Here is a 17596-nt window from a genome sequence, read left to right as displayed (position 1 = left end):
GGGACAGAAAGGACGAGATCCATGATTCTATCCCGAATCGTCTCTACTTGTCTCATATTTTTTTACTTTAGAAGAAAGTTGAAAAATTAACTCTCCAAAATTCCTTTTACAATTTAATCAAAGCACTAAGAGGTGAGTTTCGTTGACTCTTGTCAACATTATCAAAAGCAAAAGCAGGTTACAAGTTACATGTGATTGATTGATTGATGAAGATTAAGCCGTCCAAGAGGTGGAACAGGTATGAGTAAGTTATAAGTGTTATTGTTTTAGATTCAGCTACTCACAACAAAAAGTTCCAAGCAGCCATGTTATGGTGAGCCCGTTGTACTCACCTGGTACAGGAGACGTGCAAGTTACAAGTGTCATTTGTTGCTGTTTTAGATTCAGCTACTTACCTGCCCAATAAATACGAATTTTGAAAATTAACTGAGAATTCGACGTTCATAAGTGACAATCAGACAATCCTGCCGGGGACGCCATACCTGCGAGCGTCGTCACAGGAAATACAACTACACAGAGTGTTCATTTTTTTATATACAAGATATTTTACATTTTTGTAAAGCCACTAGCACGCATAGCGTTTCGGGCAAGTCCTTAATCCTATTTTTTTTTCCCGGAATACGACCCGCCAAATCCTTTAACAAACTGGTACCCATTCACTGCTGGTTAAAGAGGCTACAGATAAGGATTGGCGCTCAGTCAATCCTCCCAGGCCAGAATACGAAACTGGCCAAAGCGTTCGCAAAGCGCCCGCCGAGTGCTTTACCACTACGCCACGGAGACGGCTATGAAATCAAGATTGTCGTGAGAGGCTAATTGTTGATGGGCTCACTGACAGGATTCACTTGTGTTTGTCTCCATAACGGGGTTCCTCAGGCGAGATTTCTTGTTTCTCCTAATCAGCACGATGAAGATTATTGTGTTGACGGACATGAGACAAGCATAGAAGAAGGCTTCGTGAGAGGGTCGGTGCTTGAAGGCCCCCGTGGCAGAGCTCAGGCTCGTTAGTCCTGCAAAGAGCCACAAGCCGACAGTAATTGTGAAGAGATTGGCTGCCTGCAGTGAAGACTTCATGGCCATCGGGGCCTGCGAGTAAGCAAAGTCCATGCCAGAGACTGAGAAGAGGACCTCGCCGATGGTGATGAGGACGTACTGGGGAAGGAGCCATAACATGTGGACGTTTGCAGGGGCCGTCATGGGGAAGAGGAAGACGTCGGTGGTGGTGATGACGATGTCGTACACACCGTCCTGGTACACTGCAGCCTCTCCAACTTCCACCTCTTCCACCATCACCTTGTACTCCTGGGGACTGATGCGCTGGAACTCCGTCTTTCCCTCCAGGAGCTGGAAGTTGTGGAGGATGGTGTCGTACGTGAGCGTCACGTTGAGCTCGTTGTGCGCAGGCGCCAACACCCGCACCTGTCAGGGCGAACCAACACAACTGAACAACACCAGGAAATCAGGCCCTAAATTTTACAGAATATTTATTTCTAAGGCACCATCAAATAATATTAACAATAACAATGATAATATCAGTAATGAGAAAATCACTTCAGCAGTGGGGATCAAAGCAACATCTTGTTGAATGTCAAACACGCGCTAGGCCCATGCTAGGCCCTAACATGCTACAAAAGATATTCATCCAGACGCTACTTTGTTCTCTAAGGATTTTGTTGCTAAGGAAATTGTCTTAAGATGAAGTGGCATCTTTAGACGAAGCAGCATCTTAAGATAAACCAGCAGCTTAAGATGCTGGACCAATCCCTGCTCGGCTCCAGTGATTTTATCATTGATAAATCACGCTGTTGTGATTGCCTTGTGACTATCAATAATAATAGTAACAAAACTCATAAAAACTACTTAATAGACCTGTAATAAATGGCTCTTATTTATTAGTTAAAAGCATTCAAAAACTTGTTTAATGAATTTATGAGGATGGAGAAAGTTGTAAAAATCTCATATTATGAAAATGTTTCAATATTTGTAAAAGTAAAAATAATTGCTAGGATATTATCATTCTCTGCCTGAACTGTGTTGTGAAGCAGTATACTCGCCCGTTGTTGTGTTTTATTAATGTATTTTACAGTTGACTTGGCGTCATGGTGACACTTTATGAGACACTTTCCAGTTGCTAGTTACTTGAAATGATTAGTGCTGAATCTTTAGTAAAGTCTGCTCTCATTTTTAGCATTTAGCCTTTTTACACCCAAGAAACCCAAGGAGCGGAAATGATTGGGTACGGAGACTCACTTTGGTGTCGGCATCTTCGTCCTTGATGTACTCGAGTGTGGGAGGGAGAGCCAGCACGCCAGTGGAGGTGACAAGGAGTGTTGTTTCATGGGCACCCAGCACCCTCACTCTCACCTGCCTCATGTCTGGGAAGAGGCAGGAGGCTGTCACCTTGGCCTCCACCTCATCACCATGTGTGACAGTCAAGCTAGGCAGAACCACCTGGCCTCCGCTCTCCACACTCAGCTGACCGGTCTTGACGAAGGGCACCTCCACCACCATCTGGCAAGGCAGTGCGTTGTAAACGTGGATTCTCGCCTGCTCTGGAGGAATGAAAGTCTGTTCCACGCTCATGTTCACCAGTGCGTAGACCAGGAAGGCGATGATGGTGAAGCACATCCCCGCGATCATCCGGGATGTGGTCTTGGTGAGGACGCCAACGCGGGCCAACAAGGGGTAGACCACAAAATCAAAGAGCGGAATGAGAGCTAAAACGAGCAGTGAGTTGGCAGTGGAAGACATGTCTGGCGGGATCCTATAGCTGCCCACCATACCGTCGAGACGTTTAGCCAGGAATATCATACTAGTGAAGGTCTGGTAGAAGAGAACCCAAAAGAGCGGGAAGGTGCAGAACAGCAGAAGGACACGCAAGGTCACCTTCACGTCCAGCAGCAACTGAACATCAAATTTGTCTTGAGCACGGTCAAGCCAGTGCTGCACAGGCTTTCGGTTCTTATCCCAGGTCTTAGTGACCGCGTATGCAACGCAGCGAACTGTTTTTAACATCATTGTGTCTGGGGGCCCCTCCATGTACTGCGACCGACCTGTAATATAACAAATACATAACAGCTAATAGAGATAATGTTAGAGAATTAAAACACACAGAAATCACATTAAAGTGATGTATATCAATGAGAAAATCCACTAGGGTCACGAACCTACGACCTTGGCATTACCAAGCCGAATACTCCACCACTAGACCATCGCTGATTTGTAAAAGTCATACAACCGGATTTCTACTGAAATCACAGAAAGTCTGGAGGCCCCTACTGAAGTCAGTCCAAATTTTACGTATAACCCACAATTTAATTTATTTTAATTATCAGGGGGAAAGCGCCAAGCCACTACGACTTTATAGCACTTGGAAATGATCAGGATAAGGATTTGAGATGGGAGAGGGTTGGGGGGGGGAAGGGAAGGGAATTGTCGGGAATGCGCCAAGACATTACGACTATATAGCACTGGGAAAGAGTCAGGATAAGGATTTGGGATGGGACGGGGAAAAGAAATGGTGCCCAACGGCTTGGACGGTCGGGGCTTGAACGCCGACATGCATGAAGCGAGACCGTCGCCCTACCTTAGATTTAAATTTAGATTTTTTATTCAGGTAAATCTACATACATTGAAGATAAGATTGAATACATTGAATTGATTGAAGATACATTGAAGATAAAGTCTCCGTGGTGTAGTGGTAAGACACTCGCCTGGCGTTCCGCGAGCGCTATGTCAGGGGTTCGTATCCTGGCCGGGGAGGATTTACTGGGCGCAATTCCTTAACTGGAGCCTCTGTTTAACGCAACAGTAAAATGTGTACTTGGATGAAAAAACGATTCTTCGCGGCGGGGATCGTATTCCAGGGACCTGCCCTAAACGCTACGCGTACTAGTGGCTGTACAAGAATGTAACAACTCTTGTATATATCTCAAAAAAAAGAAAAGAAAAAAAGTTACAAACATCATGTTGGATTTAAAGATAGAGCTAGTACATACAATTCCTAAAGCCACTAATACGCATAGCGTTTCGGACAAGGTGTGTGTGAGGGGGGGGGGGGGAACACTTAGACTAAAACTTAATAGTAATTGAGCTTAAAGTATAAATTGTGTTGAAAAAAGGAGTAAAAAATAAGTGGGTGGGGGGGGGGGTGACATGGCAGAAAATAGCAATTATGCAAGTTGGTCAACAAACAGCATTGTTTAAAATAGTAGACATGGGTTGACATTTAGGAGTAAGGTAAGTTACATGGCGTTTATTATGTAAGTTTTAAACTGGCTGAGAGAGGTACAGACTTTGACATGATTGGGCCATGACCCTTGACCTTCCAGTCAAAGTGGCTGGGGTATAACCCACAAGCACTCAGGTGGAATGGCAGAGTGGTGCCACACCTTACGCCTCAACTTCAGAAACACACAACGTGTTCCTGTGTTTTTTACGTAAAACTTGGACTGGCTTCAATAGGGGCCTCCAGACTTCCTGTGATTTCAGCAGAAATCCGGTTGTATGACTTTTACAAGTTACGGTGGTCAATTGGTAGTGTATGCGGCTTGGCCATGATAAGGTCGTAAGTTCGTGTCCTCCTCGTTGCCCTAGTGGAATTTCTCATTTTCTGAGAGAATTAATGCCACAGCTGACTTAATGGTGTACATTGTGTGAACTACAGTAGGGAAATCAGCTTGTGAATGCAAGAGTATACGCATTACGGTTGTACACAATACGCATGCAGAACCACATATGCATGGATCTAATATCATTATGTATGGACTTGGGTCTATCATGTTGGTCTCTGATGAGCCTACATTACCATCAGGCCATTGCTATCACCAGGGTTGTTGTGCATTAAAACTGTAACTTGCTTAGCTTATTGAATTGTGGGGTTCAGTCCCTGAACCCATTATGTGCCTCTGTAACCCTTTCCACTACTGCCCACAAGATGGGTATAGGGTGCATAACAAATAAAATAAACTAACTAACTGTCCAGTTATGATTAATTAGGCCGAATTAAACATCCTTATCTTAGAAGCAATCAATAGCCAAGGAGTTGGCCATTGTATTTGGTGTTCAGTATGAATTTTCTGTCTACGCACGGTGAGAGTGAAGGTAAGGAGACTCCATCTTGAATTTCCCAACGACCGCCATGTCCATAGCCTACAAGCTAGGGGGGAGGACATGGATAAGGATAAGGCTACAGGCTAGGGACAAGCCTACGAAAAGGCAAGTGTGACAATCACGTAGGCGCAAATCTACGTGATTGTGGGAGGCATCAGTGCCTCTTCCTCAATGGTCAAATTCATAGATCTGACAGCTGGTTCCCCATGAATGCTTGTGGGGTTCCAAAGAAGCCCGCCAAAGCATCCCTTCTGCCCCTAAAGTTTGTCTAAGCCAGACGTGTGAGGTCTTACTAGATGAGCCAACTAATGGTGCACTACCTGAGCTGTCAAGTGGAGACACTGGGGAGAGTATTGCACAATTATATATCAAGAGACAGTCTACAAATCTCATTGATGAAATAAAGATTATCATATGTATGCGAATTATCTTCAAGAATATATATACCCGTCTTAAGTTTTTAAGAAGAATGTTCTAAACTCTGTTTTCCTAATGAACAAACATGGGTGAGTACTGCTGTATGAGACAAAACATAAATTGATTGATTGATGAAGATTAAGCCACCCAAGAGGTTGCATGGGTATGAATAGCCCGTAACAAAACATAGGAAAAGGAAGGAGATTAAAGGCATAGTGGGACACACCGTTGGACTAATTACCTTCTCGCTCGCCTCCTACACTTTACAGGCTTCTCTGACTGCCTCTAATATGCTACGGTGACATCTGGGACTAATATGCTACGGTGACATCTGGGACTAATATACTACGGTGTCGTCTGGGACTAATATGCTACGGTGTCATCAGGGACTAATATGCTACGGTGACATCTGGGACTAATATGCTACGGTGTCATCTGTGACGAATATGCTACGGTGACATCTGGGACTAATATGCTACGGTGTCATCTGGGACTAATATGCTACGGTGACATCTGGTACTAATATGCTACGGTGTCATCTGGGACTAATATGCTACGGTGTCATCTGGGACTAATATGCTACGGTGTCATCTGGGACTAATAGGCTACGGTGTCATCTGGGACTAATATGCTACGGTGTCATCTGGGACTAATAGGCTACGGTGTCATCTGGGACTAATATGCTACGGTGTCATCCGGGACTAATATGCTACGGTGTCATCTGGGACTAATTTGCAGCATTACACACATATGTTTGTGGCTTTACAAAAACGTTTTATTTAGTCTCAAAATTTGTATTAAAATAGTCCATGGTGCCATCTTGAAAATACATCAGCAAATAATAAAAATTGTTTAAATATTATTATCCTAGAGGACTGACCAGCAGCGAAGATGACGGTGGAGACAACCATGAGGCCGGCCATTATAATGTAGGAGAGGAAGTAGCAGTCATCACCGAAGCACTGGACAGAGTCTCGTATTTGAGCTGTTATGAATAGCCCGACGAAGGCGCCAGCGTTGATCATCCAGTAGAAGGCGTAAAAGAACCTGCAACAGAAATAACAAGTTGAGAGAATGCTAAGATGACAACTTACCAGTTTTCTGGTTTATGTGCAAAAAACGAATTAATAACTCCATCTAAGACGTCATCGAAAGCAGGAATGATTTTTCTTTCCTAACTACTTGACCATTTCAACAAAATTACAAAGTATTATTGAAGCAAACTAAAATGTACACGTCTTATACACAGATTTTGCTAAATATGACCATGGAGTAGGAGCCATGGTCCTTCTTCCCTAGTTTTCCATCGTCAAGCATTAAATCCTTGTGAACGTTTTCCTCACCAAGTCTGTTCGGGAATTTGCCTGCCACTTTTTAATTGCACTTCCTACCGTGTATAGCAAGGACATATATTAGCCACACCACAGACCCCTCTAACTCCTTTACAAAACCCACCAACCTATGAACACCCTCTTCCCAGCCTTCCACACCCATCAATATCCCCAATTCACCCTGATGAACCTTCCCCACTTTAACATACCTCTTCTGTTGCTCCCGTTGTTCTGGGACTTTGAACTGGTCGGCCCCGAGGGAGGAGTACACAGCTTTCATGAGACCTGCGCAGACGCCCAGCGCCAGCATGCCCAAGACTCCTGTAAATTTGGAGGCGTTGAAGGAGGCCATGATGGGGGTGACCGAAGAGAGGGAGAAGATGACGGCGCCCACTGTGCACCCGCAGCACATCAGGAACACTGTGCGAGCCTGTATGAGGAAGGTGACAGAGACTAAGAGGTGTTGAAGAGGTACGGGGAGTATTATAGTGTAAGGTTGCTTGAGCGAGAGTGAAGTTCAGCTTGGAAGATATATACAAATACAAAAATACAAATATTTATTCAGGTAAAGTACATACATACAAGGTGAAATACAAAAGTTGATGGATTTATAGATAGAGCTAGTACATACAATGCCTAAAGCCACTATTACGCAAAGCGTTTCAGGCAGGAAAAACGCTAAGACTAAAACGAATTGAGAATAAAGTATAAATTGTGTTTAGAAAAAATAAGACAAAAATGTGAAAAGGTAGGGTGGGGGGAAGAAGGGGTGGAAACATGGCAGAAAAAAAAATACAATTTGGTAAACAAACAGCATTGTTTAAAATAGAAGACATGGGCCAGAGTTGGATATTGTCCTAATTGCAGTTTTGTGTTGAGTAATTAGAGGACGTAAATGATTTTGGGTAGTAGAACCCCAAGCACAAATACCATAGTTGAGATAAAGATAGATGAGAGAGTAATAGAGCGTCACCAGGGCAGGGCGAGGTACATAATATCTGATCTTAGAGAGAATGCCAATAGTTTTTGAACCTTTTTTTGATATATTTAGAATGCGTCCCTGGAAATTCAGCTTGCGATCAATGAGAACGCCAAGGAATTTGCCATCTACTTTGTTACAAATTTGGGTATTGTTAATCCTGAGATTATTTGGTTTGAGGATTTATTGCCAAACAAAATATAGAAAGTTTTGTCAATATTGAGGGTGAGTTTGTTGGCGGTTAGCCAGTGATGGACTTTATTTAGCTCAGTATTCACTGTGACATTTAGAGCAAAGGGGTCAGGGCTGGAGTAAATGAAGGTCAAGTCGTCAGCAAATAAAATTGGTTTGAAATGTTGGTAGGCATTTGTGAGGTCATTAATGTAGATGAGAAAGAGGAGAGGGCCAAGTATGCTGCCCTAGGGAACACCAATGTTGATGGGTAGGGTGGGAGAAATTGAATTATTCACAGAAACATATTGGAGCCTGTCAGTAAGGTAGGACTTAAGGTACTGCAGGGAGTGACCTCTGACTCCATAATGTTGTAATTTAAGAAGAAGGTTTTGGTGGTTAACAGTGTCAAAAGCCTTACGCAGATCCACAAATAACCCAATAGGGAACTCATTTTTATCAAGAGCTGCATGTATCAAGTTAATCATACAAATAAGTGCATCGTTAGTGCTTTTTTGGGATCTGAAGCCATATTGACAAGAGCTAAGTATATTGTGTTTGGCTAGATAAGAGTAAAGCTGCTTGTAGATAAGTTTTTGAGATATTTTAGACAAGTTTGGCAGAATTGATATAGGTTTGAAGTTGTTAACATCAGTGGGATCACCACATTTGTGGACAGGGGTTACCCTCGCTTTTTTCTGTAAATAAGAGTTGGTATCTCCTCAAGGGCACTAGACTTGTTTTTAAGGGAAAGGATTATGTCAGTAACATCAGTGGTATTAGTAGGCCTTAGGTACAGAGACTGTGAATAGTTACCTGTAAGATAGTCCTGAATATTAGTACTGTAAGATGGAATATCATTTGCAAGGGATGACCCAATGGAAGAGAAGAACCTATTGAACTCAAAAGCAGTGTCAGAGGCTGAAAGCAGACCATCAATATTTGACAGGAGTATTGGTTTGTTATTTAAAATCTTCTTTGATCCCAATATTTGTGAAATTGTGCTCCATGTTTTCTTAATGTTGCCCTTTGTGTGGGTAAATTTATCTTTGTAATATTTAATTTTGGCTCTTCTAGTTATTTTAGATAGCAATGATGAGTAATTCTTTGAAAATTCTTTGGAGACGATTCCTAACCTATACTTCTTCTCAAGGTCATGTTTTTTATTAATGGATTTAAGTATCCCCTTTGTAAGCCAAGGATTGTTTAGCCTTTTAGTTGTGACTTGTTTCGTTAGCATAGGACAGTGGGTGTTATAAAGGCTGAGAGTTTTTTTAAGAAAAGATTGCACTGCTAGATTGATGTCCCCTATGTTACCTAATTCAGACTCCCAGTTGACATTAGCAGCAGCAGCTATAAAATTGCCTATGGCAGTTTCATTGTGCAGCCTAAAGCTTATCTCCCTTGTCTCTAGAGGTGGTTTGTTAATGTTAGTTAGGAGAAATGTGGGGTAATGGTCTGTAGTGCTATCGGTGATTATACCTGAAGTAAGCGGAGCGGTTATGTTGGTCCAGATGTGATCAAGAGCCGTGGCAGTACTATCAGTGATTCTAGTAGGTCTAGTGATTAAGAGTATGAGGAAGCAGGAATTCACACAGTTGAGGAAACTGGCAGCAGTGGGGTTTTCAGGCTCACAGAGGTCAATATTAAAGTCCCCTGCGATAATTTGATGGTTTTTGTTCAGTCTGTTATCTAGTATAAGATTTTTAAGGTTAGAGTTGAATTCGGACACATCAGTGTTTGGAACTCTAGAGACTGCTCCCACAGTCAAGACAGACTCAGCACCTTTGACTCTGAAACTGGCAAAGATATACTCCCCACAGTAGTCTCTAATTCTAATTACTTTTAGGCATGTTAGTTCTTGGTGGTAGTAAAGAGCAGTGCCACCACCTCTCTAAATTGGTCGACAGTTGTGAATTGCTGAGTAGTTCGGCATGTTAAAGAGTTAAGTAGTATCCTCTTTTAACCACGTTTCAGTAAGTATAATAAAAGAGAATTCGTTGTCAATAGTTTCAATCAAGGCACTAACATCATCGACGTGTTTGCTTAGTGATCTTACATTCAAGTTAATTAGAGAGATATTGTGATTATGTGTTAATACATTGTTTACATCATGAGCTGTAAAATATCTGCAATTTTGATCATTAAAGTGATGATTGTCATAGATACTGGATAAGAGGTTTAGTTCTGGGTCTATACTTGTTTGCATAAGAAGACTGGTTGTAGGAAAACAAGGCAAGAATGGCAATTACAAAACAAAATTTGATATAAAAGGGGGGAAAAATAAAAATAAAATAGATGATATATACAAATAACAGGACCTTCACTAAGTCAACTTAGTAAAACAGAAGTTAACTTTTGCTTTTATCTCAAGACCGGATAAGACGCGTTCTGGGAGCGCTTTGTCCTGGATTCGTATCTTGTCCGGGGAAGATTTACTTGGCATCACTCCTTATTAACTGTAGCCTCTCTTTACCCACCAATAAAATGGGAACCTGGTTGTTAAACGATTTGGCGGGTCGTATTCCGGGGAACACAGGATTATGGACTTGTCCGAAACGCTACGCGTGATAGTGGCTCTACAATAAATAATGTAAGAACTCTTGTATAAATAAATAATAATAATAAAAAACAAATGTTTGATGTTCATTACACATGATACATACAGTCAACACGCATACACACCTGGGTGAATGTTTTCACTGTGCGTACCTTCACTAGTGGCAGGTCCTAGTTATGCTTGTCTGCAGTGACAATCTTCACTATACACACATAGTTCTTCCAAGCTGTGACCCTCACAGCACACGACCATCACTATACAACATTCACAATTCTCATTATACACAATCCTCACTACATGCAAACAGGCGAAGATCATCAGTATATATACTGAATACAATGAATCATATGTACACGATCTTCACGCAAAGTATATTATGGTAAAGATCCACAATACACACGATCTTCACCTGGGGTCTCTGACCAGGAGACCTGGTCAGAGACCGGACCGCGGGGACCTTAACTCCCGGAATCATCGCAAGGAAAGGTAGTAGTAGTAGTAGGCATCTATCAGTCTCAAGAGACTATGGCGTTGCGCTCTGGTTGTCGGTCTGGAGTGGCCTCTCCAGGGCGCAAAGGCAGAGTAGGTTGATACAGGGGAGAAGCTGTCACCCATGCAGCAGGTCCCCCTCTCCGCGGCACCGAAAGTCTCCAATGGAAAGGCAAACGCCTGTACGATTGATTCCAGCGTCGTCCCAGGAACTGTCAGAAAGAAGTTGAAGGCAACAACGAACTGCTCCAGAGGCTTTAGCTCCGGAGTTTAAGGTAAGGAAGTAGGCATCCATCAGTCTCAGTACACTATGGACTTGCGCACTGGCGTTGGCCTGGTCTGGAGTGGCCTCACCAGGGCACAAAGCCAGGGTAAGTTGATTAGGGGGAGAAGCTGTTACCCAGGCAGCAGGTCTCTCCACGGCGCTGAAAGTCTCCAATGGAAAGGCATACACCAATACGACTGGTTCCAGCGCCGTCAATCCTACGTCAGACCTACCCCCAGATAGGTCTGGGGTAAACATACGAGGCTATACACACAATCCTCAATATACATGAACTTCCCCTTGGCTACGCCTGACCAACTTCGTCAGTATACACGCCGACCACGAAAACAGGTTCGTATTGATATATAAGATGCAATTTGCGACCTTAATTCTAACTTGGATTAAAGACCAAGCACGTGCACTTGTTTGTCTTGCCTGCCTTTCTCCTTATAATTCTGAGCGCGCTCCCTGATGCCCTCATTCCTTACCCCTACCTGATGTATACCTTGATAATTCCGGCTGTTGATAATTTGTCAGTTACCCCGACTGCTCTTTACGGCAATCTTTTGGTGCTCTCACAACCATGGCTGGCAATGTTTATTGGTAACTAATTGAGTCAAAAACACTAGAAATAATTTTTTCAGTGTCCTGGTAGTTAGAAAATGGGATGCACTAGGCAGCAGTGTGGTGGAGGATGGCTCCACACACACAGTTTCAAATGTAGATATGATAAGAGCCCAACAGGCTCAGCAATCTTTACATCAGTTGATTGATGGTTGAGAGACGGATCAAAGAGCCACAGCTCAATCCACGCAAGCACAACACGGGGAGTATACACACGCAGAACGAAGCTTCCAGACCCGACCCACCTTGCCCAGATAGACATCGGCCAGGACGGCGCCGGCAATGGGCGCGAGGTAGGCGAGGCCTTCCATGATGGCCTTGACTGTCGTGGCCGAGGAGGAGGTGAAGCCCAACATCCGCTGCATGTAGAACACAGCACCGCCGAAGACCCCGTAGTAGACGAGGCGCTCGAGCAGGTAGGACACCAGGATGACTATGGCTCCTCGAGAGTAGGCCATCATGACTGCCACGCCTGACCTACTTGTTCCGTACGCCTTGACGCCACTCTTGCTTCACCTGTTTCAGTATAAACACAATTATAAAACATAATGAAAGAAGCCTCGATTTTTTCTTATTTTAAACATTGTGAGAGAAGCCTATGATAGACTTGCAAAATTTCAAAATAACTTTTTAATACATGGATGAAAGGGAATACTTTACAAAAATTCACGAGATTTGTGAAATTGACATCGGAGTTCGCAGTAGTTGTATGGTAGCCACATGTAAAATGATACATACACAAAATATAAAGGGTACAAAGAGAAGCCACCAAACGGCTTCCAGACCAAAAGCCCACAAGAGCTATGAGCTTGAGGTGCAAAACAGGCACAAGCGAGGAATGAGAAGGTAAAGAGATATAATCACAACATAAAACCCCTGATAGGAATCGAAAAATTTACCAAAGTGGGATTATTAAAACTTGAGACTTCTGGAATAAGAGGCCACAGACTAAAGCTTAGAAATCAACAGTGTCGAAAAGGTATGCAAAAGCTCCCCTTTGCGAACAGAGTTGTAGAAGGTTGAAACAATTTAAGGGATGTCGGTAGATGCCAAAATTATCAGCGGGTTCAGTCATATGACAAAGATGAAGGGGAAGACGAGACACCACGAGCGTAGCTCACATCCTGCAATTAGATAATTATAAACTCACACACACATAATGTAACTGCAGGTACCTCTTGATCTTGGTAGCATAATACACCTTTTATCACCACCTAAAAGATGGTTTATTTAGTAAAATTCAGTTTTTTCAGTCATGAGTAGTCATTATGAATTATATAATACTGTCAACATTCCTTATTTTTTTTCGATCAACTTTTCCCAGAATTTCATTACTTGAACAGACGCGTGGATTTACTTCATGTACACAGAACAAGAAGTAAACCTTGATGAATAATATGGTAACGTTGTTTGTAGGCAACGTCACCCCTTCTAACGTAACCCCACAACCATTCCTGGAACTGTCTACCCCACACAACCTCAAGCTCGTATGCAAAAATATCAACATGATAACACCGACCTCTGCACATTCAGAGATGACATTTTACTGTATAAAATACGAACAGTAATGGTGAGCTTACCAGAGTGAACAACTGTGGTGGGGAGGAGCTGCGGTACCCACCGTGTACAGGTCCACACTGACCCCAGTAGCATCAGTAACAGCCAGCCGCCCAACAGTTGTGGTGGGGAGGCTGGCTGTTACTTTAACATAGATATTAATGTCATCTGCAAATTTGATGATGAAGTTTGTAATATCCTATTCTCTGTCATTCACGTATGTGGAAGAAAACTATTCCACTCAGCACATTTCTCCCGTCTGCTTAATAATAATAATAATTTATATTTATAGAAAAATACATAAATTTGATACATGATACAGTTGAGAACTCGTAGGTAAACAATGTACATTATAAAAGTCACTAATACACAGTTTTGGGCACAATGTAAACCTGCCCATCCTCCTGTTTAGATAGTACCTCTCGTAATTTGTAGTCTCCATGGTGTAGTGGTAAGACACTCGCCTGGCGTTCCGCGAGCGCTTTGTCATGGGTTCGTATCCTGGCCGGGGAGGATTTACTGGGCGCAAATCCTTAACTGTAGCCTCTGTTTAACTCAACAGTAAAATGTGTACTTGGTTGTAACAACGATTCTTCGCGGCAGGGGATCGTATTCCAGGGACCTGCCCGAAACGCTACACGTACTAGTGGCTGTACAAGAATGTATGTAACAACTCTAATTATATGGACTGTCGTACATATATTGACGTAAAGGACAATTAGAGAGTATTTGGTACTAATACCTTTATTGATCCTGGAAAAAATCAAGCTAAACCCAAACTTAAATATTCTTAGGACTAATATAGCACTTTGTTACTTGGTTGAAACAGGGGGAGGCCTTAAAGGCCTTGTTAGGCCTTAAATAGCGTGTATTAGGCCTAGGGTGGTTAGGTTTTATTAGCAAAATATATACAAAACCTTTCCCGATTTGTCCAAATTCAATAGTACCAAATTCTACTTTATAATTGTCCATTACGTCAATATATGTATGATGGTCCACATCGTTACTATTAGTATTATTAAAACAGTGGGTTTCGAGCGAGAAGGAGCACCATGTACTGTCTTCTCAGCATGGAACATTGAATAATGGGCAATAATCGCCGGAGGAGGCTGCTTCTTGCAGCTTTCTTTGACATCCAGAGTGCGTCTGACTCTGCATCACACACTGCTGTCCTTCAGGGCTTGGCTCGACTAGAACGCTCAGGTTCCGCAATAAGATGGTTTCAAAACTATCTAGAGTGTCGTCTTTTGGAGTGGCGGTGGGTGGTGTCATCCCTTCGTCCTGCCCGGTCACCCATGATGTTTCCCACGGAGCGATACTCACCCCACTCCCATTCTCCATCATTCTCTCTGATCTTCCAGTTTTCTGTGGTGCCCAGGTTTTAGGTTAGGCAGATGACTTATAGGCGTGTGGAGATGGTGCCATTCTTCTGGAGGCGCAGAGTTTCCTGCGGGAGGTGGAGTATGCGCTCTCTGCAAATGTGATGGGGAAGAGGCTCTCAATCAGTCCGAAGAAGACTTGCAGGTGGACCTGGACCTGGACCTGCTTACAGGCTCAACTGGTGGTGACTATCGAGGGTCGTCGTCTCCCGGTCGCCACGGATCACAGGTGGCTAGGAGTGGTTGTTGATGGCCCTCGGCTATCGTAAAAGCGTCACGTAGCTTCCTTGGGGGAGGGGGGCGGGCTCCTATCTGCACCACATCACCATCATGAAGCGGCTTTCCGGGATGGCATGGGGGGTTTCGCGGGTGTCCCTCTCTCTTAGTTCTCTATAAGGCCTTCCTATGTAGCAGGATCATGTATGAGATTAAAGTTTATGGTTCGGCGGCTCCATCGGTCTTAGCGCAGCTTTATTCTTTCCAAAATGGTGCCCTTTGCTCTGCGTTTGGGGTTATGCCCTCCTTGCCAGTGCTCTCTCTCCATGCAAAGTCGGGGGTTTGGCCACTGCGATTTGGACGCCTTCTAGTCCTTTGTCGACGACTCCAACGGATAGTGCGTCTCCCAGCTGCACTTTTGCTTACTCGCTTGCAGTCCGATGAACACTTGTGGGATGTGCCGGCGGGACGTTTCAGGCGCCGTCATCTGTCTTTCGTAGTCTGAGCCTTTGACGCTTATTCAGAGTTTTCCGTTCCAGTCCCAGAACCCGTCCCTGGTTTGGTTATCAGTGTTTCGGTGGACGTTTTCATGCCTCCTTGCCGGAAGAAGGATTTAGAGGGTCTAGATCCTTCGATATTCCCTGACCTGCGTGCTTTATACCAAGGATACCTGAAGGTTTACACAGATGGGTCCCATGTTAATCAGTTGCCGACAACCTCGGCGGCTGCTTTCTACGCTCCTTTTTCCTTGTATCAGACATGGTAACTTTCTCCTGATCATTCGTGCCTGGCTGGGGAACTTCGCAATTTTGCTCGTATTAAGAATCCTCCATCAAGTTTCCGGGCCCTCATTGGTTGTCTTCTACGTGGACTGTCTTGCAGCCCTGTGTCTGATATCATTTCAGCGTTTGCGGGTCTACCATAATATGGTGGCACAGATCCGTGGGGAATTGCTGTCTTACTCAATTTTCCCGGGTTGGTCAGTCTCTGCACTGGGTTCCATCTTATGCCGAAATCATGGCAATGAGAAGGTAGATGAAGTAGCGGGATTGGTGTATGCTCACCATGAAGTTACACAGGTACTTCTGGATCTAAAAAAGACTCTGTAGCATCTTCAAGCAGCCTGCCTCACGGCTTGGGTGGAGGAGATGTTGACCTTCCTTATGTTTTCTCTGGGTTGCCTCCGATAGAGTGCCTCTCCCCCTCCCCAGGCCCGTCAACACTCGCATCTTCTTGACATGACCCTTACTCGCCTTCGGATAAGGTAAACCTCTCTGGGTGCGCATCTCCATCGTCTTTAAGTTGGTGGATTCCCCCTACTGTCAGTGATGTTCGAACCAGGAGGATACTGTGGAACATCTATTTCTCCATTGCCCACGGTTTCACAGTGCACGTCAGACTACAGTGCTGTCTGTAGGCTGCATATTCCTTGCCTCACGGTTCCCATTCTCCTTGATAGAGCGGGTGCAGAAGATGAGGACGTCCATTATGGCAACCTTCTCTATACCTTTCACTTTATTGGACACGTCTGTCAACAGTAGAGACTTTAGGGTTACCATCCCTCTCCGCACTTTTCTGGTATCGTGCAGCTGGGGCGCATCCGAGTCCTCGATCGTCATCGCCCCTATATCAACAACAACAGTACTATCAAAACAGGAGGATGGGCTGATGTAAACATAATTTGGATATTTATTTACATGTATAATTGGGTAATACTTAAAACTAAACAGAAAGTTAGTTTACCTATAGGCGTTGTTAAAGATATTTAGCAAATGATTTACAATTTGAAAGTGATATTTAGAAACTGTAGTATTTTATGACAAAATAACGGCAAAACACAGCACACAAATGCGCCTGTGCACGTGCGCACGCAAATGATGCTCATGCAGCACTAAAAATGTGATTTGATTAAATATCTTTGACCTAAATAGTCACGAGCGTTTAGTTTTGTTCATTTATTATTGTTACGGCCCTATTGGGTCGCAACTAGGGTTCTTCTCTGATGTTATTAGAGTTTGGGTATCCGGCCCCAATTTAGTAGTGGCTTTCAAGGGGTGTGTTCCGTATCGCAAGTAAATTAAAGGGGAAGGGATACAAACGCACTAAATTAAATATATATTCACCACCACCAATAAATAAATATATAAACACTCGCTGGGGCTATAACTACACTTATGTACATTAACTGGTCTTCCTCTGAAGACGCAGGATGCTCTACGGTGCTCAAGACGAGTAGCCCTGGTTCTCTTCTTGTGGCCTCATGATGAATCCTTCGATTCCCTAGGCGAATCTACCCAGGCCACAGGCCAGCCAAATCACAATCCCACTGGGTGCACCGTCGTGGAGGCCTTCAATCCAAATCCAACCACAAATCCGGGGGGGGGGGGGGTGACTCACAGCTTCTGCAGCAAACACGTGGAGATACTATGGCTGCCTTGGGTAGACTGCCCATCGTCCAATCCAGCAGTCCCAGGTCGACTCTCTAATCAGACACGT

The 17596-nt window shown here is 43.8% G+C and overlaps 1 protein-coding gene across 1 annotated transcript; it reads right to left on the bottom strand.

Moving 5' to 3' along the window:
- Nucleotides 1-100: 100 nt before the first annotated feature.
- On the bottom strand, nucleotides 101-13679 carry LOC138365212 (peptide transporter family 1-like). Its single transcript, XM_069325448.1, has 6 exons — nucleotides 13529-13679; nucleotides 12194-12464; nucleotides 7070-7290; nucleotides 6410-6576; nucleotides 2251-3053; nucleotides 101-1419 (listed from the first exon to the last, which is right to left on the bottom strand). The coding sequence occupies exons 2-6, from the start codon at nucleotides 12407-12409 to the stop codon at nucleotides 829-831; spliced, it is 1998 nt and encodes a 665-aa protein (XP_069181549.1). The 5' UTR covers nucleotides 12410-12464; nucleotides 13529-13679; the 3' UTR covers nucleotides 101-828.
- Between the last annotated feature and the right edge of the window lie 3917 nt (nucleotides 13680-17596).

The sequence above is a fragment of the Procambarus clarkii genome, chromosome 16, assembly GCF_040958095.1.
Source record: "Procambarus clarkii isolate CNS0578487 chromosome 16, FALCON_Pclarkii_2.0, whole genome shotgun sequence".
Lineage (NCBI taxonomy): Eukaryota > Metazoa > Arthropoda > Malacostraca > Decapoda > Cambaridae > Procambarus > Procambarus clarkii.
The sequence above is the reverse complement of the archived record's forward strand: the minus strand, read 5'-3'. Positions and strand labels throughout refer to the sequence as shown.

What these genes read in the sequence shown, in the direction of transcription:
- LOC138365212 (XM_069325448.1), bottom strand. Translation starts at nt 12,409, where the DNA reads ATGATGGCCTACTCTCGAGGAGCCATAGTCATCCTGGTGTCCTACCTG. An exon ending in CCGATGTCTATCTGGGCAAG is followed by an intron (nt 7,291 to 12,193) that starts GTGGGTCGGGTC and finishes TTCCTCATACAG; the next exon opens with GCTCGCACAGTGTTCCTGAT. An exon ending in CACCGTCATCTTCGCTGCTG is followed by an intron (nt 3,054 to 6,409) that starts GTCAGTCCTCTA and finishes GTTATATTACAG; the next exon opens with GTCGGTCGCAGTACATGGAG.